Raw genomic sequence first — 26,177 nt, 5'->3', positions numbered from 1 at the left:
TCTTTACATGTTGCGGTCAACACTTGAGGCCTCCGTAAATCCCTTGATATGGCAGTTACCACCATGTGGTGAACCATAGGGGCTCAGGAGATGGATCTCACCGCAGTTCTGTTTGGCGCAAAGAAAACTGCTCATTCTGACTAGTGAGCTCCTGCCAAAGTAAGGCTGATCAGGTGGCGACAGTGAGCGATAGTGCTTATTTTCAAAGCAGCGTATTCATTTGAAGCTGGAGATCTAAAACTTCATTACATCTCTTTATTATAGGGGTGTTGGACCTCTTTCAGCACCACAAGCGAGTCTGGGCAAAGGAAGTAAGGCTAAGCAACTCATCCCTGGCCAGCCCTACCTTTAGGTAAAGAAGTCATCTCAGGCAATCTTGGGTGTCCTGAAAAGGCAACAAATTCCTAGTTATTAATTAACTTGGGATTTTACTACCTGGGAGGGGCACTGGGTGGGTTGTTTGCCTCGGGTGCTGAAATAACTTGGTCAGCATTGTGTACTAATCAACTTGACTGGGGGTGGCGGGGGGGATATGCTATTTTTCCTGAGAGCAAAATGTCTGGGAGCAGACCTGTATTGTGATTACAGCTGAATAAAACTGACTGTATGGCTGTCTTTAAGTCTGTGCCACTCAGAATGTCACACTCCTGAGATGTCTCCTTGCCTATCGAAAACACTCTTCTCCCCTGCATCCCCAATGATGGCACAAGTGTATGCCACTTTCCATACAAAAGCCAAGAACAAGGTGGTGGTGTTTTAAGCATCAAGGAGCAGAAATGTCCTTCAGGCTGGCTACAGGGGGTGAAAATCCACCAGCTCCAGCTGCAAGAACTACTTCTTCCATAAACACAGCCATATTAAAAATACTTGAAAGGCTAATGTATGCTAGAGGCTGAAGATCTAATTTGTACATCTAGAAGTAGCCACAGGTCCTCTAATTTAACCGAGCATTGTTACCTAAAGCAGTGAAATACTTCAGTCCATTAAATCTTCCAAAATGTAGAATGTGTCCTGAACTGAAACAGCTGATAAAAGACTAAAGAAACTCTGAAGGCTTACCCAACATCATCTTAAATCTATCTGAGAGGAATCAGAGTAAGGCGTAAAAACAGAAGAAAATCACACAAGTTAGTATTTAAAAGATTTTATTCTTGTTTCACAATAAAATAAAATGTGTCAGTGTCTGCAATGCACATGCCCTTCAATCAGTGCTGGTTATACACATACGCGCACGCGTACCATTTTATTCAGAGTATAAGAAAATAGGCCTTATTTCTCCTTTATAAATGAAGGAAAACCAGGCATTTGTATATAACGTGTGTGTGTGTGTGTTTGTACACACGCATGCACGCACGCACACACACACACACACACTTTTCGAAAATCCTCCTCCAGGCAAATATTGTACAACTTGGAGTGTTACTGTTTTGATATGATTGTACCTTGCACTTTCTCTAAAGTACTTAACACAGGAGTGTAATCCCTTTTCAAATTCCTGTAGTGATTCCAGAATTACTTTGATGTTTCCATTATTCAAGCCAGCTTCATGTTATCAATAGAACTACAGATCTCCCCACAGATCTGGTGCAAATTTACTCTCAAATCCACCCCCTTTTTAAGCCTTTGTAAATTAAAAGCCTTCACAGTGGCTTTCAATCATCCATTCCAACATCATCATGCCATTCCACATTTTAAAAAGGTAACCTATTTTAGATTTTCTACAGTAATTTGCTACATGGTGCCATGACTAACTTAAAAAAGATGTCAGACCATTGCTTTGATCAAAGAGATGTTGTCATGTGTAAAGATCTGTATTTCTACTACAAATGGCAGGTTTAAGAAACAGCAATTCTAGAAGGCTTAAGTTCTTGAAGACTAAGACCTGAGAACTTAGTATGGCAAAGCAAGATTTCTACAGTGTCAAAAACTTTAAACATCTAATTAAAGGGACAAAACTTTGTAAACATTTAATAGCATCATGACAAAGCATAAACAAGTATTTATTACACATCTAAGTGAAGTTAGCCTTTGAAATGGAAAGGAATACATATCTAAACACTCACATAGGAGGTCTCAATTTGTGAAATACATACAAAAACGTACACTTAACTGAGGCAACATTTTAAAGTTCGGAGTGCAATGAAAGAGATTTAAGAAAGCCATTCTGTCAGAAGGAGGATTGTTCTAATAGAGACCAGGTGAAAGATACACAGTCATATAAATACAAATCAGTTCCAAGGGTCAGCATCCTGTAGCATGGGGCTAACAAGGAAAAATTAAGGCCACATTCCTTACAATATTATCTGTACGATACACATCTGAGTTCACATACGGCAACATGTAATGGAGTAGGCAACGTTTAAACTTAGCACATTCCATTAAAGGAATACTATCTCCTTCTTTCTCCCTCCCTCCTGGGGGTTGGACTCGATGGCCTTGTAGGCCCCTTCCAACCCTACTATTCTATGATTCTATGATTCCCCACCCCAACCACTCATCTCTCTCTCTCCTCTATAAAGACGTTACAGTTAAAATGCAGGTACACATTAGATTTGTAAGAATTTAAAAGTAGATTAACTTAAGTCATGTTTAGAGTGCCAATATAAGAAGTTTATACTTTCAGAGAATATGCATCATTGCATTAGCTATAAGCAATTTCAAATTGCCGAGTTGTGTTGTGTGCATGTGCATTTTTGCAAAATTGTGCCCAGAAGATGGAAGAGAAGGCTGCACTTTTAAGCCACGCTAACACACACAGTCCCAACAAGGCACTTATAAAACAACTTTAATGTAGTTACTCCTTAAACATTTGATGCATTTCAAGCTACTGTGTGACCTTCAGAGAATTCTTTAAAATCCTGCACAGTGAACAAGTTTCTTTTTCCTCCAACTATTCTCCTCCATTCAAAAAGTAGGAGAACAAAAGGAAATTAGATCACTGCACTGCATTTTGTAAAATGCCCCGAAGATCACTCAGTAGCTTGAAAGACAAACATTTAAGGAGACTATATTAACTTCTCTGTCGGTAATTCAAGCCATTTTGTCTTTGTTGATACGATTTTGTGCAGGAATAAAGCCAATTTCAATGTTCAAGTTCGTTACCTTCAAATTTGACCCTCCATATGTTAACAGGCTGAATGGAAGTTTAAAGGATGCCCTGTACCATCCACCAAAATAACTTGATAATGGCTGCCATCTTTGTTCTGTTTTCCTGGCAAAGGTAAAAACAGAGATTGGCTTTAAGTAATGAGATCAAAAGTCCTTTGAACATACAACTGTCCTCCCTACTATGTTCAGTGAACTTGTGGAGGACACAGCAGGATTGTGACTGCTGGTTTTGCTCCTGACATTGTATGCCCTGTGGACTACACCCCTCTCTAACATCTGAATGTTTAGTGTAAAATCTGGAAAAAAAGAAACCTACACACATACAGTTGGAGATGCACAGTTGGAGCCTTTATAAAGGCTCCCTTTATAAAGGTATCATACTAAATATACAGGCATCACTGAACCATTGTGTGTCTAGTTTTCATTTAAAGAAAATGGACAGAAGATGCATCTCTGTAGTACAAACTCTGTGTGTGTGTGTGTGTGTGTGCGCGCGCACACGCGCAAGCATGTGCAAGATGCAAATAGCTGAATAATGTTTCTCCAGGGGAAAACAAAATCTAACAATGGACTATTAGAGTTGTGCCTAAAGCGTGTGCAGAGAGCAGCCAGAAGTCCTATCCATAAACTGGTTAAGCCTGACGATTCGGATTGAAGCCTATTTTGATGCATCCATACAGAGAACCACTTGAATATCCCACATACACATTATAAATGTATACAATACATTTCCTGACATTGAAGAGAACAAGCAAGCCCTTGCATGTGTAGAGCTCTGTGGCTGCACACTTGAGTTCCATGGGACTCTGGATCATGGTAATCAACATCTAGTCCCAAAATCAGTTTTGTTTCAAGACATTCAGAATAACAAGTTTGTAGATTGAATGAAAAAGTTTTCCTTCACTGCATAAACACAATACGCCTCTCTTTAGCCTATGAAGGTATGAAGACAATTGTGAAAGGAGCATTTTTAACAAAAATAGACTGCCGTTATATATCATATTCATTTCATAGTCCATATAATACACTCTAAGGCACGTGAACCATTACTACTATCTGATTTAAAACACAACCAAGATCAATCCCATTCAGATTCCTTCTATACAAACCCCTTAAATTGATTTAAAGAAAATAGAACTGAGGAGGTTACCCAGATTACTGACATTAGCCCTAGATGTGTCTGAAACATAGAAGAGAATTCTTTACTCCACAAAAGCCACCCAATATTATTCATCTAGATAAAAACTTCTCATATTACAGTGCATTTTTCTTCTGAAAGGGACTCAAGTCAGATTAAAGTTAGGTGAAGACAAGACATAATACCTGTGAGCTGTCACTTATGGCTTGAACTTATATAAACACACGGGCAGTCCAACCCCTCCAGTTCACAGTAAGCTGAATGGGTAATGAATGTACTCAGCACTTGTTGAAGCTCAAACTTGATCTCACTTGTATTTTAAGGAAGTAGATATGAGAGTTTTGATCTCTTCCACTAGGGTTTGGGTCCCAGATGCAGACATGGGAAAACAATTTTGAATATGCATTTCTATTAAGCAATATTAGACATATAATATAATCCAAACTAAAAAGATAAATAATTGAAAAATATTCTTAAAGCAGCAGTGTTTTAATTTAAACATTATATTCTTAATTCTAGACAGGTGCACTATATTTTCAAGTACAGTTCACGTTTCCAGTAGCAAGCACATCTATATATATGATCACAGAACTGCATTAGGTGACCCCCAAAAGAGAATTAATTCTACATTATTTTCCCCATCAGCATTGCTACAAAAACAAACTGAAAGAGGATCAATGCACAGGTCAAAATACAGGAGTGGAGTACAGATTAGGAAGGTAAGAGAAGCATAGGAACCCACACATTCCTCAACAACCAAGATGGTCTCTCCTCCCATTGAAAGAGAATGTAGGGTAACGCTTTCCTTTGGCTATATCAAGATGAGAATTTTCCAACCAATTTTAGAACTACTTAATATTGATGAATTTGCCTTAAGTCTATCAGAGATTCAGAAGCACTAAAAACTATATTACCTTTAATCATTTATGTATATTGCAGTCCTCCCTTCACAATTTTCAACCTAGTTGAAAAGCTATTTTAATCACCATAAAGGCACATTTATTGTGAATCAACACGTAGAGGGGGAATTTGTATTGCAAACAGAATAAAATGCAGACTGCTGTTTTTTAGCAGTTGTGATTTGATGGTGTTGAATTCATGGACAAGCTGGTTCTGAGTGTTTCTCTTGATCTAATCATCCTGACTTTCTTCATGATGGTGCAAAATAGTTTCAAAATTGAGAAGGCGTACCCTCTGGCAATTTCCCCTATTTTGGATCACTGGTACCAAAAATGGTTTATCTTCATCCCAGTGTTGTTTCTCAATCCCAGGGCAGCATGTGAAGAAACCAAGTGAACTGTCCAGGGTTGGGTTATATAGAAGTGGAGGTCTGTGGTACAGAAAGATGGAGATTAAGAAGGTCCCACAGCATGCATTGAGGATCCTCTGGGAGAAGTATATGAAGCAAAACCAATGGTAAAACCCAGTTCAAACAATTGTCTGTACACTGTTTCTATACTGTTGGCAAAACACCACGAGAAAGTGGGATTTTCCTAAGTACCTAATGAATAAGAGTCCAAGGGCAGTATCTTATACTGCTGTTGTGCCTCTGCTAGTTCTCTTGTGCTAGCAAAATGGACCGCTATCGCAACAGGAACTAGCAGTTCTAGAACAACAATGGAAACAAGCAGGAACAGTCATCTGCAGAATGGGGCAGTCAGTGGAGCTCCTTTCTCCGAGTTCTGCTGACCTGCCCCATTCTGGAAACGAGCACTGCCACTCATTTCTGAGCTTATTTTAGGAACTAGTCATTCCTGTTGCACTACAGGTCCATTCTGCTAATGTGGGGGCAGGATAGGATATCCTGCTCAAAATCTTTTTGAGCACACTGCTCAAAATCTTAGGGTTATTCTCCTGATGATGACTTGACACTGAAAACTCCTTCCTAACATTTTTATTTCATAAAAGGTAACAGCATGGAAAGTCAGCCAACCAGTAATCACTGCAACCAAACTCTAGTTCCTAGTTTAACCATCGCAGGAGATTTTGCACATGCTTGTTTGGCTCAGCTTTATGCTGTTCAGCACCATTCCAGTGAATGGCTGTGAAGTGATATAGACAAAAGTAGTTGAGAACTTTTGGCATGACAGCGTAATCCACCAGCTTCTGCCTGGCCTGCCCAACTTGCTAAGTGCCTACTCAAATATTTCTCAATGGGGGTGCGGGGCTTCCAGTTCTCAAACTGAAGGCAGAACTCAAATTGGCATCCACACCCTTCTATGTTGACTGCTTACTTGGAGAAGGTGCTTTTTGTACACATCAATGAAGCTTCTATCCTATAAAAAGGTAAAGGTGTCCCCAACCAGTCTTGTCTGACTCTAGGGTGTGGTGCTCATCTCCATTTCTAAGCCGAAGAGCCAGTACTGTCCGAAGGCGCTTCCATGGTCATGTGGCGAGCATGACTGAACACCGAGGTGCACGGAACGCTGTTACCTTTCCCGCCAAAGCGGTATCTATTTATCTACTTGCAATGTCTTGCTTTCGAACTGCTAGGTTGGCAGGAGCTGGGACTGAAGACAGGAGCTCACTCCGTCACGCAGCACTCGAGTCTCAACTATACAAAACAGTAAATTGGAAAGGAATACTGGAAGAGCAGAAGCCTCCAAATCCCTGGGAACTCCACACAGCAGCTCAGGCGACTTAAGCCAAGCATGCATAATCTTTTCATCCACTTTCAGTCTGCTCAGTTTTTCCAGAATGGGAAGATTTTAGTAGGGAAGCTTGTGAAACTGTACACCATACACATATATTAAAAAAAAAACCCTGATGAAAACAATGCCCCAAGTGACTCGTACTTCACTGTATAAAAATTCTCCACATAGCAGAAGAGCTTCACAAGTATGGGATGATTCATGGTGATGTTAAACTTGACAACTCTGTTTTTGGTGAAAGGTTTTTGGACAACATGTCTCATGGCTTGAAAATAATTGACTTTGGCCACGGTGTAGACACAAGTCTGTTCCTGAAGAAAACATCTGGAATTCAGTGTACCGAAATGACACAAAAGCCATGGAATTCTTGGACTGATTATTTTGGAATTGCTGCAACAGTGCACTGCATACTGTTTGACACATACCTGAAAATGAGAACTAAACAAGAAACTGGAAGTCTGATGGTGTCTTCAGGAAGACCCCTAATGCAGAAATATGAACCAATTTCTTCACCCCTTGCTCAATGTACAAGACTATAACCACTTGCCCTCTTTCAGAACCTTACAGACAAGACTGAGACTTATTTCCAAGTACTTACACTAACAAAGTAACAAATGTGGTGTTGTTCATGGAAAAAATGTTCACAAACGTAAATCTTAGACTCTTAGGACATCTTGAAAAAGGGAAACCTTGGACACAAACATTTCTTCATATAAAATATTCTTTCAGTTTTAGATCCTGTTTGACAATTTGTATAGGCTGGTTCATCATAATTCTTTTGTTTGAGTGACACAATGTTAACATTTTAATTTGTCTTTACAAAAACTATTTGACTTATTCAGTACATGGTAGTAGCACCCAGCCCTGTTGCAGACAAAAATATTTTTTCTACCAATATTTTATTTTTTATATATATATATATTTCTGATATTTGCATAATTTCTAGAAAACATTTAGATAAAGCAAAACCTAGAGCTCCTCAAAATCCAACTTTTGACTTTAGTTGTTTACCTCCATTATGCATGCCTTAGCAGCTGTTTATAACCATGGTAATTAAAAAAAAAACATGCTTCACAGCAGGTATAGTATCTACAATTCAAGAAGCTATGGACAATGAGGAAGGCTAATTAAACAGTGCTCTTCAAAGAAAAAGCAGCTCTCAGGAGAGTTCTTGTCTTGCTCTTTCTTGTTTTTCAGTTTTTCATTCATTCAATACATGGAAAATGGAACTAGACTTTCCTGAAATGGAACGAAGCTGCACTACAATTCAAAAAGTTATTATCCTTGGTGTGCGCAAATGTTTGGTCAATAAAGATTCCCTTAATTAGCATCTATGTCCAGTCACAAACACTCCAAAGAGAGCCAGCTTAGGAAGAGATGTACCCTGAGCTAACTAGAACCTTCTCACAGTGCAAAGAAAGTTGCATTGCCCATTTTCAAACCTGACTTTTTGCAGAAGCAAAAGAGCAAGTGTTGCAGCATTCCAAGTAGCTAACACAAACTCTGGTGGAACTGTGATCACTATAGCAGTTTGTCCAGCTTTGCCAAGTTTTTCTCCATCCAGTGGATATTCAGCTGAATTGTCTCAATGGCTTCTTGGACATACCGAAGATGAGCAGTCTCCTCTGACTGTGATTCAAAGAATGTCTTAACCTAGAGAGGTAACACACATGTGAAAAAATATCAGGACAAATAAAATTAGCTTTCTTCTATGCATCCAAAGGTGGCCTAACAGGATGTTACATAAATCTGCAAGTTAGGAGGGGGTGATGGGGAAGGGAACCATCATTTAGATTGTAACAATTTGCAGATTTATAGTTCAGTCCTATTTACAGACTATTTCACAATATTTAAGAACTGAAATAACTGCTTTTAATCGCACAAAAAATATAGTGAGTTATGAGCAGTAGTTTCTCAAATTTCAGAAGATATCTTCCACATTACTGTCTACCAAAAATACACGTCTGTTAAAGCTAGTAGACAGTGCAGCACTACATAGCACATAATCTTGGTCTCTATCACATACTGCCCATGTTTGCACGTCACAATAAGCCAGGACTCTCCAGAACCCTGGCTTATTAGTAATGAGCAGCATGCTGCTGTACGCTATCTGATTGCTCCCATTTGGGTCCTCCTGCAAGTGGTTAAACAAACTACAGACCCTCCATCTGAGGTTTGTTTATTGTGAAGTCTGAACCAGGGATTCTGTCTTGTCTCTCCCCAAACCAGCCAGAGTCATAAGCTATGGTTTGTTCAAGCACACTGCTTATAAATGATAAAGTCACAGTTCTCCAGAACCCTGGGGTACTGTAATATCTGCATGCCTTATTATGTCAATGACCATATTTTTCTCTGCAACACTTTATACAACAAACCTCAAGCAGATGTTCTGGTGTTGAGAACTGACAAGTTGTCGAAAACACAATATTTTGGATGGTGTATGATCCACGGTGAAACCTGCAGTGTAGGAGAATGAATGAAGACCAAAGCATTTATTCAAAGCATATTTAATTAAATTAATACCAGGACCATTTTAAGGACTCATGGTGAATTACACTATTTAATGTGTTTTAAATAAAAAAAAATCAGCATTCAGATCAATTTGCTTATCCTGGATTGCTAAAATACCAATCACATAAAATAGACTGCCTTTACAGGGCCTCTGGGATATGCTCAGTATTTTTCACGACTCCAGAACACAGGGAATATCAAGCTAGAGAGGATCTTCTGATAACTCCTCTTCATGTGTTTTACAGGTCACAACAAAACAGGTGAATTGTGCCTCGAAAACTAAAGGATTTAAAGGCTCTCAAGAACCAGTGTAATGCGCTTTTGGCAAGTCGTCATATTTTGCAATAACTACAGCTTCAGCGACCCAGAGGGTCTCCACATTGGAAACGTTGTAGTGCTGAAGTCTTTCCTGGTGTAGGTGTTAATTCTGTAGAGTAAAAAGGGCAAACTGAAAGATCCAAGGAACAAGCACAAGACCTAAACAGGATGCTTTACTAGTACCAGGATGCTTTACTAGTACTTTACTTAAGCACATGGTCTTCGATGTCTCTATACTAATGCCCAGAGTATGGGAAACAAACAGAACGAACTTGAACTCTTAATACAAGAGGGAAATTATGACCTGATAGGTATAACTGAGACTTGGTGGGATGACTGTCATGACTGGAATACAGCAATTGAAGGATATATCTTGTTCAAAAAGAACAGGAGGAACAGAAAGGGAGGTGGGGTTGCACTATATGTGAAAAATACATATCTCTGCACAGAAATACAGGAGGAGGAGCTTGGTAGCCCCATCGAGAGCATCTGGGTTGAAATAAATGGAGCAAAGAATAAAAGGAACCTGGTGGTCGGAGTCTACTACCGGCCACCCAATCAAGGAGAAGACAAGGATGAAACTTTTGAAAAGCAAATAGCCAATGTTTTAAGGAAGCATGATGTAGTAATAATGGGGGACTTCAATTTCCCCGATATTTGTTGGGAGACAAATTCTGCAAAACATGGCCCCTCCAGGAAATTCCTGACTTGTGTGGCGGATAACTTCCTCCTACAGAAAGTAGAGGAAGGAACTAGAGGATCGGCTATCCTTGACTTGATCTTAACCAACAGAGATGACTTAGTGGATAAAGTAGCAGTTACAGGAACTCTGGGGGAAAGCAACCATGTTGTACTTGAGTTCTTGGTTCTAAGGGAAGCAAAAGCCAAGTGTAGTCAAACGCGTACCCTGGATTTTAGGAAAGCTGATTTTCATAAACTCAGAACAATGATCAGTAAGGTCCCATGGCAAGCGATGCTAGCGCGAAAAGGAGTCCAAGATGGGTGGGAGCTTTTAAAAAAGGAAATTCTCAAGGCACAATCACAAGCAATTCCAACAAGAAGAAAAGGTGGAAGACAACAGAAGAAGCCAATGTGGCTTCACAAAAAGCTTAGGGATGACCTGAAAACAAAAAAGGACACATATAGGAAGTGGAAAGAAGGCCAAGTAACAAAGGAAGAGTACAGGCAGATAGCACAGAATTGCAGGGATGGCGTCAGGAAGGCTGAAGCTGAGAATGAGCTGAGGTTAGCGAGGGATGCTAAAAACAACAAAAAGGCTTTCTTCAGCTACACGCATAGTAAAAGACAGAGGAAAGAAATGGTTGTTCAGCTATTAAATAAGGATGGCAAAACGATAACAGATGACAAAGAAAAGGCAGAGGTGCTCAATTCCTACTTTGGCTCAGTCTTCTCCCAAAAGAGGGTCTATGACCCCCCTGGCAAAGGCGAAATACAGGCTGAAGGGGCAGGATTGCAGCTTGAGATTGACAGGCATATGGTCAAGGAACACCTCATTACTTTGAATGAGTTCAAATCTCCAGGGCCAGATGAACTGCATCCTAGAGTCATAAAGGAACTGACAGAAGAACTCTCAGAACCGCTGTCTATTCTCTTTGAGAAATCATGGAGGATGGGGGAAGTGCCAGATGACTGGAGGAGGGCTAATGTTGTCCCTATCTTCAAAAAGGGTAAAAAGGAGGAACTTGGGAACTACAGACCAGTCAGTCTGACATCAATCCCTGGGAAAATTCTGGAGCAGATGATCAAGCAATCCATCTGAAAGCACCTTGACAACAATGCCGTGATTACTCGAAGCCAACATGATTTGTCAAAAACAAGTCCTGCCAGACAAATCTGATCTCATTTTTTGATCAAGTCACCTCCCTTGTAGACCGTGGGAATGCTGTAGACAGCATATACCTCGACTTCAGCAAAGCTTTCGACAAAGTGCCCCATGATCTCCTGATGAGCAAACTAGCTCCAAGTGGGCTAGATGAAACAACAATCCGGTGGATCCACAGTTGGCTACAGAATCGGACTCAAAGAGTGCTTCTCCATGGGACCTTCTCAAACTGGGGAGAGGTAACGAGTGGGGTACCGCAGGGCTCAGTCCTGGGCCCAGTGCTCTTCAACATTTTTATTAATGACTTGGAGGAGGAGGTGCAGGGAATGCTGATCAAATTTGAAGATGACACAAAATTGGGAGGGATAGCTAATACTTTGGAAGACAGAAACAAAATTCAAAGTGATCTGGATAGACTGGAGCGCTGGGCAGAAAACAACAGAATGACATTTAATAGGGATAAATGCCAAGTTCTGCACCTAGGAAAAAGAAACCAAATGCACAGTTACAAGATGGGGGATACGTGGCTCAACCACACTACAAGCGAGAAGGATCTTGGAATTGTTGTCGATCACAAGCTGAATATGAGCCAACAATGTGATGTGGCTGCAAAAAAGGCAAATGCTCTTTTGGGCTGCATTCATAGAAGCATCGCTTCCAAATCCCGGGAAGTACTAGTTCCCCTCTACTCAGCACTGGTTAGGCCTCATCTGGAGTACTGTGTCCAGTTCTGGGCACCACACTTTAAGAAGGATGCAGACAAACTGGAGACGGTTCAGAGGAGGGCAACAAAGATGATCAGGGGACTGGAAACAAAGCCCTATGAAGAGAGACGGAAAGAACTGGGCATGTTTAGCCTTGAGAAGAGAAGACTGAGGGGAGATATGATAGCACTCTTCAAGTACTTGAAAGGTTGTCACAGAGAGGAAGGCCAGGATATCTTCTTGATCATCCCAGAGTGCAGGACACGGAATAATGGGCTCAAGTTACAGGAAGCCAGATTCCGGCTGAACATCAGGAAAAACTTCCTGACTGTAAGAGCAATACGACAATGGAACCAATTACCTGGGGAGGTGGTGGGCTCTCCCACACTGGAGGCCTTCAAGACGAGGCTGGACAGCCATTTGTCAGGGATGCTCTGACTTGGATTCCTGCACTGAGCAGGGGGTTGGACTCGATGGCCTTGTAGGCCCCTTCCAACCCTACTATTCTATGATTCTATAGCAGGAATATCTCCGCAGCTGATTTATGTAGGGGGAGAGAAAGGGGGTAAACACAGACTTTATTATGAAAACTTAAGAAAAGCCTTACTTCTTTATAAGCTGACCCCAATTCTCTTTGACAAAGTCCCATGCCAGTAGGTGTCCAGGCAAATTCTGACTGGCTGTTTTTATAAGAGTTGGGAGATCCTGTGATCTGATGATGTCTCCTTCCAGGCTTGTTTGCATTAACCTATGAAAGAAAACAAAGACAGCTCACAGACACATACTTTTCAGAGATTCGCATCATGAGCCATCTGAACTAGACAATAATAATCCAGGAATATTTACAAATACCAGGTATAACACCTCAGGCCCTAACTTGAAAAAGTGCTCATTAGTCTTTTGTGTTAGATGGATTGCCATTCACAGGTCAAAATTTAGAGGACTTGAGAAAAAACCTACATGGAACCCTGAAATAGACTGTACTATGTTCCAGTTTCAAGCCCTGAACAAGTCAATCCCACTGCAGCCCAAGTTACACATAAGGTGCATGGAATTCTACAGCAAAAACACATGGCCATAGCAGATTTTCATTTTCCAAATAAGCATCTGTATAGATGGTTTTAGTTTGCATTATTTATTCAACTTGTACAAGTGCTTTTGGTTCCCCTCACCCCAATTTAGAATGATTTCTCCCTGTTTTCTTTTCAGACTGATTGTTGAAGAATATGCATATTCAAATGTATGCAGAAGCAACGTCCGGGGGGTGGGGGGTGGGGATTAAGCCATTGGGTCTGTCCCTTTACCTGACTTTCACATGGCCTACCTAAATACACCCCAACATGCTTGGGCTCTGTACTCATACATAGCCTATACACATGCACAGGCCTCTGAGCAGTCAGGACCTCCAATGTATGGAGGTTGGGTGTGGTGAGGGGGCAGGGGCAATTAGTGCCATCACCTCCAAATGTGCATGTTTATACATGCAAGGACCACCTGCCTGTTCATTAAGATTAGAAAGAAACTAAAGTAGCACCACCCTCTACTTGAAAAGCCTCCTAAATTGGTATACGTTTAGCTAAGGTTTCCTTATAGCTACTTTGCAACTGAGGACTAGAAGCTTAATTTTTTAAACCCCAAATTTGTTTGTAGCTATCTAATTTTATGTATTCTAATTACAAGGAAGCATGGCATGAGAAAGTGTAAATTCTGAAGCTGAGAACACATGTCTATAAATAAGGAGAGAGAAAGTATTCCCCTGGATTCAGATGTTGCTGAGGCAAAACATCCACTCATTAACCTTAATGTCAGTGTATGAAGCTCTCTCTCTCCCTAGTGTAAAAGGACAAAAGAGAAGGCATTTTAAATGTTCACATATTTTCCTGGCTCCCTTTTATAGTGACATACAGAAATTGGCAACAATCAGAAGTAAACAATTGATTAAACCAAAGCTGGTCATAATTAGGAAAGTAAAAGTGAACGGCTGGCAAATCTTAGGATCTTCTTTTGGGGGGTGAGGAGGGGAGGGGCTTCATACCAGATCAGTTTTCTAACATTATCTGTGCTGGCCAGTGCTTCAAGGATTTTGAGCTTTTCTGGTTCAGAAACTGAAGCGTTATACATGCTTAAAAGGAAGTCCCAGCCAACTTCAGTTTTTGCTCCAGCTGTGAATATGATCTTCATAACATCTGTTGGCAGGCTACAGAGAAAAAGAGAGAGAGCATGAGCAAACCTTTATGAGAACAATCTAAAAAGAACAGCCACATCAAAGCATTAGCTAAAACAGTATGAATGATAATTCTCCTCAGCAGAGTCCTTAACCTGATAGAGTAATTTGTAGGACACACAAATTCACATTGTGAGACCTCTCAGAAACTTGATAATTAGGAACCAAAAAACCTATATAAAGTACTAAAAGTTACAATTTATTGTGCAAAATGGAAAACAAGAAAAACGACACCAAAGCCCACACTGGTTCAGCGCACAGTGAGGGCTGACTTGCATTTCCATTAGGGTACACAGCTGGTGCCTGAAAAGCCTGCATGGGTTGGCTTCTGGCCCATACTGAGCCAATCATGAGCAACTGCAACCATATGCAAGATGCCGCTCTTGGCATGCCACCACAAATGCCACTTTGAGCAACTGCCACCAGATAGCAGATATTCAGGGCCACTCACCCCAGGCAGGGAGCCAACCCATGCTTGCTTTTCAAGTGCTCACAACAAACCTGATAGCTATGTGTATTCAGGCAAGGGTTCAAGAAGATGAAGGATTAAGCTCTGGTGGCCACAGAAAACAACTGTAACTGTTAATTAAGTAATTCAAGTATTGGATTGATGGGCAGTCTGATCCCATCCTTCGCTGTAGCACTGTAGTGCAAGTAAACCAGTGCAAGGTGAACAGAGCTAGACAATTCCACCCTACAGGTCTCTAAAAGCAAGAACAGAATTATCTTACTACACCTTCTAGCCAGGGTGAAGCTTTACTAGTTTTAGGAGATGTGGTCTGACAGCCTCCCCACCCACCCCCACCCATAACAAGAAAAGACCAGGTCCGCAGCCTGGGGGTCATTTTGGACTCCCAGCTGTCCATGGAGGCTCAGGTGTCAGCTGTGAGCCAGACAGCGCTGTATCAGCTCCATCTGATACGGCGGCTGCGCCCCTTCCTTCCCGACCATCTGCTCCCATCAGTAGTACATGCCCTGGTCTCCTCTCATTTAGACTACTGTAATGCGCTCTACATAGGGTTACCCTTGAAGACGGTTCGGAAGCTGCAGCTGGTACAGAACGTGGCAGCTCACCTGATTAAAGGCAGCTGCCGGTGAGATCACATCATTCCAGTGCTGAAGGAGTTGCACTGGTTACCAGTTGTTTTCCGGGCCAAATTCAAGGTGTTGGTTTTGACCTTTAAAACCCTATATGGTTCCAGCCCAGCCTACAGCAACACCAGACAGGCTGCTTAACAAGATCAGCCTCGGATGGCCTTCTCTGTGTCCCATCAGCCAGGACAACTAGACGGGTGGGGACGAGGGAGAGGGCCTTTTCTGTGGTGGCCCCCACTCTGTGGAACTCCCTCCCTAGGGAACTCCGCCATGAGCTTCCGCCGTGCATTAAAAACGTGGTTGTTCAGGCAGGCATTTGGGGTGGGTTATGCTTGTACATCGCCCAGAGTGGCTGGGTGACCAGCCAGATGGGCAATTAATAAACGTAATAAATAAATACATTGAGCTATGAGACAGATCTTGGAGAAAGATTCTTTGTGGTGTAAACAAAGAACTCGAGGGTTTGCCAACTTTGAAGAAGCTGGAAAGCTAAGTAGATAGCAATGGAGGCTGGTGACTCCAATTTTGGTGTAGCTGTAAATCCATTCTGGATTTCAGTCAGGACCAGTCAGAACTCTAAAGGAGCTAAAAAGGGTGCTGAACCCATAGGGTTCAGCATTGCAGACAGCTCCTTTAGAGTTCTGGTTGGTTTTGACTGAAACCCAGAAAGGACCCACAGCCCCACCAAATTGGAGCCACCAGCTTCCACTAGTAAATTAGGCTTCCTTTGGGATGGGGAAGATGGCTGTAAAGATCGAGAATTCTTATCACCCCATGACAAAGTCATCCTCTTGAACCTTATTAGTCTGCAACATCTTGCTTCAGGTTTGGCTGCAATAGGATCAAGGAGCCTTTATCCCCAAGCATGTGGAGGCAGCTGCATGAATAAGCCACAGTGGGCTGCAGTGACTGTGCAAAATGGCCTGAGTGTATATGTACAGTAACATTTCTCACCTAATGAAAAGGCAAGACGACAAAACATTTCCATATACATACCAATATTTTTTTTGGGGGGGGGGTTTAAGTGAGAGTACCATCATCTTGTTCTGGTGGTGACCAAGCAATAGAAAAATATTTCCTTAATGCCCTGGTACAAAGGCAGCTTGAACCAAGGAAAGCCCTTATGTTTTACCTTTCTGTCTCATTGGAGTCCTTCCATTTGTTAAACAGCTTGGATGCAGTTTCTCTGCAGTTTCTCAAATCATGGGAGCAGGCAAATGTTAGGAGACTTGATTGCAGCTCTTGCTCTGAGAGGCTCCCATCATTTGTCCATGTCTGCTGCCCAATCTTGTCTCCAAATAGTTTGTCTATCTTATGCTAGAAAACAGAAGGTAAAAGTTACCACTGAACAATAGCTGAAACCTTGTTATAATTAATTGCCTTGTGTTAGGATGCAGTTCATAAACCCCAAAGTGCTCCAAAACATCCATTTGTGCAAAACCTCCAACCACTCATCCTTCATTCCTGGCAGCTCCCCCATTTAATTCCATTAAAGGTCCAGAAGAATGGCCTGAAGAGTATTTCCTCATTGTCTTATTTATTCTGAATCTCACCTGGCACCAAAATGAGCCTAAGTGGGGCTTTTAAAGGTCCAACTGGTCAAAAGGAGAGATCTAATGTCTAGGAATTATATTGGAGAGAATACAAGACTGTTCACACAAGTACTCGGAAACCTTTAACCCACCTCCACTTTGCAAACAAGAAAAGCAAATCAAAGCAGATTTTAACCACAGAGTTCTCATGTGATGAAACAGTGAGAGATTGGCTAGAGACACACATTCCTCAGTATCAAGAGACGTTTTTTATTTGCAGTTTCTTATGGAACTCTGGGATGATTATACGATTTGAAGGTGAATTTGCTCTAAAGACGCAACACAAATGCTGGGGCACCTCAGATATTAATTGGTTTGCTGGGAATGAGCTTTTATAGGCACTATCCTCCTTCACCATATGACTAGAATAGACGAGTTACAAATTTTAGGAGGACCCCTGACAAAATGCAAGGAGCCATCTGCTTCACCCTTTATTTTCCCCAGGGCAACCATCTCTATGCATCCAAGATACATGGGATGCAGTTACAAGCAAATGACCTTTGCATCTCTGGAGAAACTACAAGATGCTTTTAAGTGGCACAGCCTATAAATTAAGTCAGATATCATTACACACACAGCACTTCATAAACAAAAATAGAGCAGATAGAATATTAAAACAAATTTGATTCAGGAATTCATAGTATGAATTCTCTAGCTTTCATAGTCATCACCTACCTACTTTCAGTAACTTACCAGTAATCTGGATGAAAGACTATACATTCTCCTTTTTTCAACTAGGTTGAAGATACGGTTCATTTGGTACAAAGCTTGTGTGACTGGAGCAGTGCTGTTTTCCTTCACTAGATAGTCAATCAGATCAAAAGCCTTGGCCAAAGGCTCTTTTCCTAGCCTAAAGGGGGATCCGAAAACAAGAAAAGGTCAAGCAATCTGACCAATACGGTAACCCTGATATTAAAAAGTCCTTAAACTGTGCAGTCTTGTGGCAGAGTATACAAGTTCCTATTAATCAAACAGACAGGTCTTAAAAAGTAAAAAAAAAAAAAAAAAATCTTGTCCCAAACTGATTTTGGGACAGTCCCATTTGTGAAAAATATGCTACTGTTATATCTTTTTTTAAAAAAGGTGGGGGAGAAAAGAGATGCATAAATGAAATTTGCCTACAGGTGATGCTTTGGGAAGCTATTTTCTTGAAGGTTTTGTTTTGAAATATTACGATGAAATAGAAAATAATTAGTGCTTTCTGAAATCTACCACCATGACCATTTTTTTTTTCATATTGTTATACACTTTGGACCATACTTAGGACTTTTAGCAATGATTTTTATGCTAGCCTGGTCACGTTTTGCAAGGATTCTAGTTTCATTTTATTTATTCATATTATTGGATTTGTTACTGGGATCCAAAAAATTCCAGAATAGACAGGTCTGATTCACTAGAATATTATACCGATAAACTCCCAAAGTCCCAAGTGCTGTTAAGATCTATTGAACCACTCCGGGCTAGATGCTACCTGCTTGCACACTGTCATTTGTCTCCATGAACAAAAGCAATTCTAAGCTAGAGCTTTTGCAATTTCATACTTGCTTAGCTTTGTTCTGCAAGACAAGTGAACTTCTGAAATGATAAAAGATAAATAATTATTTAACACATCATCCAGCTTAGATACGTGCCCTGTTCTCCCTTATGTCCTTGAAGTTTTGTTTTTAAACTTTAATTTGATTAAAATAAACCAAAGTTCAGCCCTAACTTTAAAGAATTACCCTGCCAGATTGAAAATGTTATGGATCAGATTGGCTCTGTCTCTGGAGCTCAGAGCAGTGGGCTTTTTCTTCAGTAGTTCAGTTAGAGCAGTCCAGTCATCTTCAGCATATTGCACAATATAGTAACCATTTGAGTCTACGTTGAACTTCACCCACTCTATTTCACCTTGAAGATCAATGACACCTAGGCAGAAAAAGGAGGAAGAAAGCATTAGTTTGCTTCAGTTTTCAAAATCCTTGCTCAGTTTTAAGCATTCATAAGGGCAATAACTCATTACTGGCAACATGCAAGAAGCCATCTCACTTCCAGGCAAGTGGGAGCAGTTGCAACCAACCAATGGTTATAGAGTACAGAGCTGTTGGATACAACAGCTACAGAGCACGTGTTGGATGCAAATGGCTTGCAGAAAATCCTATCAACTGAAGTTGTCTAAGGAATTCAAATGAGGCTGATGGGATCATTTACATCAAAGTTGTGCATGAATGACCCTTCACACAAAAAAGCATCCAAGTGGACTGACAGGAACCACACCAATAGGCATCCTATGAATGAAGCGACCCCAAAACAAATGTAGCAATAAAGGTCAAATTTGCTTGGTGACAGATATAACACATTTCAGCATCACAAACCATGATCACATGGCATCCTCCCAGATCCCAGGTCAACACTCAAGTGCACAATCTACTGTGCATGGAAAATATTCCTTGAACAAATAAGTGTCTTTTCTGCATTACACTCCATGTTCAAAGTAGCATGCCACCTATGCAAATTGCCCTGCCACCTGTAGCCATCTCAAGCACCCATGAGAAAGAACTGGGAAAACAGCCAATGCCCAATGTGTGCATGTGAACTATGAAGGATTGCATTGACTCAACAAACAGAGACAATTATCAAAGTTAACACTAGGTTGACAGGCTATTAATAATAGTATTTGGAGAGACCTCCCATCATCAAAGTCTCTCTCAACCTACAGAGGGGAAGGAAAGACACACTAAGTTTTATTTATTTGCTGAATGGATACATGGGCCAGAAACAACACAACTGCAGAGAGCTTAGCCCATTTGACAGGCACTTTAACGTGCTCAATCCAGCCTTGGATTTCACATCACATAAAGTACATAAAATGAGGGGGGGAAATACCCCCAAAATACCCCCATCCTACCGCAAACCTTTTCAAAGTTAATCCCACAACAAATATATATTTCATGGTCAGCTTACCTACCAGCAGCACATTTGACAGAACTATCAAATCCCACCCTTGTTGCGTGCATTTTCCAGAACGTGTTGGGGGTCACATCGTTTTAAGCCCTTTCTCCTTAAAATAGGTCTACTGCTTTTCATTAGCATATTTAACATCTCAACTATGCAGCAGCCTAGATTTTGGCAGTAGTATATGTATATTTTTTAACACATGCTGCTTTCATCTTCTTTCAAAACCAGTTTTCAATTATAAAAATGTATCTGTCCAGAAGTGAATTACTTGACTCTCTGTGGTTGGCACTATTGCCCCATCCTTTTTATATTTTAGAGGAGCCAGGTTACAGAAAGCTATCCATTACAAACTCAATCTCCATTTCTACCATGAAGCAGGTCTGCTATGTCCAGGGATGTACCTCCAGGCAAACAGAAGGTACATTTAGACTACACATCAAAGTAAGCCATGCAACTACTCCTCTTAAAACAAAGGAGCAGAAGCTGAAAGGGTCGCAGCAGTCTCTTTCAGACTTAAAATCACCCACTACTTGATTTTAGATTAACAGCTTGTATTTTCACATCACAACCTGATTTAAAAGAAAAAGAGCAACAACAACAAGAGCAACAACAACAAGAGCAACAACAACAAGAGCAACAACAACAAGAGCAACAACAACAAGAGCAACAACAACAAGAGCAACAACAACAGCTACTAGTGATGGGTCCACAAAGTTTGTTTTAAGCTTGGACTCGTTCTGAGCTCCAGGTCTTGTCACACTCCCAATGGCACTGGGAATATAATGAGACTTCCCCATACCCCCTGATGAGCCACCTCCTCCAGTGGGGAATGAGAGGAGGACTTGAGGCTTCCCCAACCCAAGCCTCCTCAGGATCAACCCACCATGCCCACACAAAGCTTTGAGTCCCAGAAAGTAAGATAGCAGGATATTATAGTTTTCTCAGGGCTTCTGGGTCCACAGTCAGAACACATGAGCCCTGAGAAAGGACAACTCTCACCAGTCCTGGTACCTGGGATGCTGCTGAGCATACGTCCGGGTGCCAGGACCTCTGGAAAGTACAATTACTAACTACCTAAAAGTTCTGGGGAAACTATAATTCCCAGGATCCTAAGCACCCATCATACTACTGCAAGGCTAATGAAGGCCACAGCAGGTACCCTTTTCTGACACCGCCTTTCCAAGTTCTCACAAACATATACAAGGACCACCTGTAAAACACACACAGAATTAGATTTTCTTGCTCCAACCTATTCAGTTCATATACTCATTCCCATAAAGAGCAAAGTCAGTATTACATAAAAATGAGTCGATAAGGAAACACGACTCAGATCAAGAGCATCTAGAAATTAGAATATATAAAGGTTTTGGCCAAACTGTGTGCAGATTAAGAGGACAAGAACAGAGGGTTTATTATTATTTAATTACTGCTTCTGTTAAAATCCAGGACCAATTTTTTTTGTAGACCACAATTATTCTGTGAGGGGTAGTAAAGGTTGCTTTCACATACACAATGCTTCCATAGTCTTACTCTCCATTAACTATTTCTGTACACAGCCATTTAGCTGGTTAGACACTGCAGAAATTAGTCACTACAGAAACTATAGCAGTCCAGAGGTTCAAAGCCTAGAAATAGTTATTGAACTGCTAAGCATGGTAAAAAAAAAAATGGTATGCCCCGTTTCTATAACCATTCAGAAAAAGTGTTGCAACTGTATGAAGTAACTGAACAGCCTTCAGGGCCTAAAATGAGTTCTGAGATCAGTGAATATGCTCTTCCCTTTTTAGAAACCCACATTTATTAATTGCAGTTACAAGCTCTGAGCACGGAGTATTAACATACAGAGGCTGTAGCCTTTCAAATATCAGAGGTCATGGGCAAACAACTTGGAATGACCCTTCATGGAAGCACCTAAAGGTGTCTGGCTGGCCACCATTAGAAACAGAATGCTGGGCTAGAACATAAGAAGAATACTCCCAGTTGAGACTAGTCTGATATTCCATACCCCACAGTGGCCAACAAGATGCCTATAGGAAGAACAAGGTCACCTCCCATCTAATCAGTTCTATGACCAACTATTTTAAGGCATAGCTGATCAGGGCATCTAGAAATTTTACCTTTCTTATGAGTGGAACATGAATTTACGCCGACTATGTGAGGGTAACTGAAATCAGCCATTACTACAACACTTTCTAGCCTTCAAAACACAAAAAAGACTTAAAAAAAAAACATACCTGATTTTTGGTCCAGTATATATGTATAAGAAGCAAAGAATAGGCTGCCATTGCTGGTGGTGTAAGAAAGCGGTATATGCCACTGATAACTGGAAGGGGGGAAAGGTTACACAGTGTAAGTGTGTAAAACTCTACAAATTTGTGTGCAACTGTAGTATAATAGTTGTTAGTCTTATGTTTCTATGCAAATTGTTCATATTTTAACGACTATGTTAAGAGACTATATTAAGAGACTCAATCAAGGGTTCAATCATAAAAACCAAGCTCTTATCCCCAGAGTAAACGCTGCCATTATCGCATGGCTATGAAACCAAAACATGTGAACAGTCCAGGAAAGACAGTTCCCAGCAATATGGTGGTGATGGCTGATGGGCTCACCATGCAATTTGCCTCCATTCATGGAGGCCATAAAAGGAGCTTTGTAGAAGAACATCAGTTTTGTATAAATATGTATCATATCACCACACAAACCAATAAATGTACAAGGAGCTTTAGTTTTTATGGTATACACACACACACACACACACAGCTGATGCTCAACTACAAGTATATGCAGAAAGATAGAATAGGACAAGAAAATTGTTGAATTTATTTTAAGAGCCATGCAAAGCATTATCAATATTCCATCAACAAGATCAGCACTCATGTGTTAAGAAATTCTCAGTATTATGCAACATTCAGGCTACTCTGCATTTTAGGCAAGGAAAAAGATTGCCCCCCTTTAGTTCAGTGCTTCACTGCTCAAGAGAGCTTCATTAATTTTATTCCTCTTCTGGAACAACCATCTGTGCTTTTACATAAAAGCCATAGTCACCTCAATTCAGCTAGGGGCACTATATGCATGGAAGCGGGCTCTGAGCCCATAGCCCTGACTGGATACGTTATCATGTGCACAACTAGGATTCAGTTCCCTGCTGCTTCCCCTTTCCTGCCAAACAGCCAACATGTGTGATTTTAGCTTCTAAAGTGGACATGCACATGTAACCTCAGCTGTTCCTCAATGGATTAGAGTTGGTCACTCTAGCCATTTGCTCCTGTATAAATGACAATGAGGCCAAATTCACATGGTCGGCTGAAGAAGTGTAACTTGTAGGAGGGATGGGCAGGGTTGAGGATCTACCTTGGGGGGTTTTTTTTACTAAAACTCCGAGGTCCACCAACCAGAGCCAGGTGCAAAATATTGACTCAGGTGGGCAGGCGGACATATGCTAAGAATTAAGGAACAGCGTGTCTGTAAGTGTCCGCTCAGCCTAAGAATTTGGGATTGGTACCAGAACAAAGCTCACATGTCTTTTCACACACACAAAAACAACTCCTGGGCCCCGTCTACATGGCACCGCTTTCACCCTTCACCCCGTCACAACTGCACAGCATTTCAGCTTCGAATTAGTCTCTGCTGGGATATGATTTACTGCGGGCTTCCCTAACTGACTCTGCTGTGCGCTCTTTTTTGCCAATATACTTTAATGAGCAGCTGTGCAGTCCTGTGAGCATGGGGGTGAGACACTTCAGTGGCTGTTTTGTATTTTAGGGGTTCTGTTGCATCTTTCCATCCCATGTTAGATAAAAAGTGGGTGTTCTGTGCTCCTTCATTTCCACACCATCTGTTTGTCAGCCCCAGCCTGAGGCTCTCAAGATGGTTCGCGTGAGCGGTATGTGCCTACCCATCATTCTGAAATGGTGGCTGGAGTGAGGTTGGTCTCCCCCACCGCCCAGCCTTGGGCACTGAGTCCAAAAGCAACCACTGCGAAGATACAACGCTGCAAAAATGTGCGAAAGTGTGATTAAATACATGAAAACACCTATCTGTGCCTCTGTAACTGCGCAGCTGTGAAGGGACGGGGGGAGTAAAGGGGCATCACAGCGTGATGTAAGCACTATGTTGTTGTTCAGTCGTTCAGTCGTGTCCGACTCTTCGTGACCCCATAGACCATAGCACGCCAGGCCTTCCTGTCCTGCGCTCTCTCCCGGAGCGTGCTCAAGTTCATATTCATTGCATCCGTGATGCTATCTAGCCATCTCATCCTCTGCCGTCCCCTTCTCCTTTTGCCTTCAGTCTTTCCCAGCATCAGGGTCTTTTCCAGAGAGTTTTCTCTTCGCATTAGGTGGCCAAAATATTGGAGCTTCAGCTTCAGTATCTGTCCTTCCAATGAGCACTCAGGGTTGATTTCCTTTAGGATGGACTGATTTGACCTCCTTGCAGTCCAGGGGACTCGTAAGAGTCTTCTCCAGCACCACAGTTCGAAAGCATCAATTCTTCGGCGCTCAGCCTTCCTTATAGTCCAGCTCTCACAGCCATACATTACTACTGGGAAAACCATAGCTTTGATTAGATGGACCTTTGTCGGCAAGGTGATGTCTCTGCTTCTTACTATGCTGTCTAGGTTGGCCATAGCTTTCCTCCCAAGGAGCAAGCGTCTTTTAATTTCATGGCTACAGTCACCGTCTGCGGTGATCTTGGAGCCCAAGAAAGTAAAATCTGTCACTGCTTCCATTTCTTCCCCTTCTATATGCCAGGAAGTGATGGGGCCAGATGCCATGATCTTAGTTTTTTTAATGTTGAGTTTCAAACCAGCTTTTGCACTCTCCTCTTTCACCCTCAACAAGAGGCTCTTGAGATCCTCTTCGCTTTCTGCCATTAGGGTGGTATCGTCTGCATATCGGAGGTTGTTGATAATTCTCCCGGCAATCTTAATTCCGACCTCTGATTCATCCAACCCAGCATTTCTCATGATGTACTCTGCATATAAGTTAAATAAGCAGGGTGACAATATGCAGCCTTGTCGTACTCCTTTCCCAATTTTGAACCAATCGGTTGTTCCATGTCTGGTTCTTACTGTTGCTTCTTGACCCTTGTACAGGTTTCTCAGGAGACAGGTAAGGTGGTCTGGTACTCCCATCACTTTCAGAATTTGCCACAGTTTGTTGTGATCCACACAATCAAAGGCTTTAGCGTAGTCAATGAAGCAGAAATAGACGTTTTTCTGGAATTCTCTTGCTTTCTCCATGATGCAGCGAATGTTGGCGATTTGATCTCTAGTTCCTCTGCCTCTTCGAAACCCAGCTTGTACTTCCGGTAGTTCTCGGTTCGCATACTGCTGAAGCCTAGCTTGTAGGATTTTGAGCATCACCTTGCTGGCATGTGAAATAAGCGCAATGGTGCGGTAGTTTGAACACTCTTTGGCGTTGCCCTTCTTTGGAATTGGAATGTAAACTGACCTTTTCCAGTCTTGTAAGCACTATACACACTGATAAAATGCCCACTGCAAAATGTGAAGTCGGTCTGGGGAAGAGACAGATGGCTCGCAACCGCGGGGAAACCCGCAGCAAACAAAAAACATTGCAGCAAAAAGCCTCCTTGGAAATCTACATTTTCCGGGAGAAAACCACGGAAGGCTGCGAAGTGGTGACTCTGTCATCTGTCCTGAGGGACCTGGACTTGCAGCTGCCCTGGAGTAAAAGGCTCGTGTAGATGGGGCCCTGGTTTTCCCTCCGTTTTTTCAGCAACCTAACTTTGAGAGGGTGAGGGGTGGGAATCCTTGCCAATCTACTGCAAATCACCCAGAGATGTACCACTATATCCTGATCTATTTTCTGCCCAGTCCTGGTTTATAGTATTTTGTTTTGGCTCCTGGCATAATGAGGAGGGATACACACATGAGGAGGGATACACAGATTTTTCTTCAGGGAACATCAGCAAATCCAACTTCAAGTTACACAGGAAAAAGGGGGAGGGAAATCACAAGTCACCTGCACATTGTTTTTGCCACTTGGCATGTACAAAATGTATCTATTTTAAGACTTCCTTTTTATTTTATGGCATAC

The 26,177-nt window shown here is 41.6% G+C and overlaps 1 protein-coding gene and 1 pseudogene across 1 annotated transcript in view; one reads left to right on the top strand and one right to left on the bottom strand.

Annotated features, from left to right (window-relative positions):
• The first annotated feature begins 5,007 nt into the window (after positions 1-5,007).
• LOC146352308 (mitotic checkpoint serine/threonine-protein kinase BUB1-like) lies at positions 5,008-7,315 on the top strand (annotated as a pseudogene).
• Positions 7,316-7,606: 291 nt separating this feature from the next.
• The window catches only part of LNPEP (leucyl and cystinyl aminopeptidase), a 73,761-nt gene continuing 55,190 nt past the window's right edge, over positions 7,607-26,177 (bottom strand). Inside the window, exons 11-18 of the mRNA XM_084833785.1 lie at positions 22,353-22,441; positions 18,906-19,089; positions 17,878-18,034; positions 16,725-16,909; positions 14,309-14,470; positions 12,881-13,021; positions 9,273-9,354; positions 7,607-8,550 (exon numbers count right to left, since the gene is read on the bottom strand). Of these exons, the coding sequence (XP_084689911.1) occupies positions 8,419-8,550; positions 9,273-9,354; positions 12,881-13,021; positions 14,309-14,470; positions 16,725-16,909; positions 17,878-18,034; positions 18,906-19,089; positions 22,353-22,441 (1,132 nt within the window). The 3' untranslated portion in view covers positions 7,607-8,418. The remainder of the gene's footprint in view (positions 8,551-9,272; positions 9,355-12,880; positions 13,022-14,308; positions 14,471-16,724; positions 16,910-17,877; positions 18,035-18,905; positions 19,090-22,352; positions 22,442-26,177) is intronic.

The sequence above is a fragment of the Heloderma suspectum genome, chromosome 2 (assembly GCF_057233095.1).
Source record: "Heloderma suspectum isolate Gila_16-S chromosome 2, 16-S_ref, whole genome shotgun sequence".
NCBI classification, from domain to species: Eukaryota; Metazoa; Chordata; class Lepidosauria; order Squamata; family Helodermatidae; genus Heloderma; species Heloderma suspectum.
This window is presented reverse-complemented; position numbering and strand designations above follow the sequence as displayed.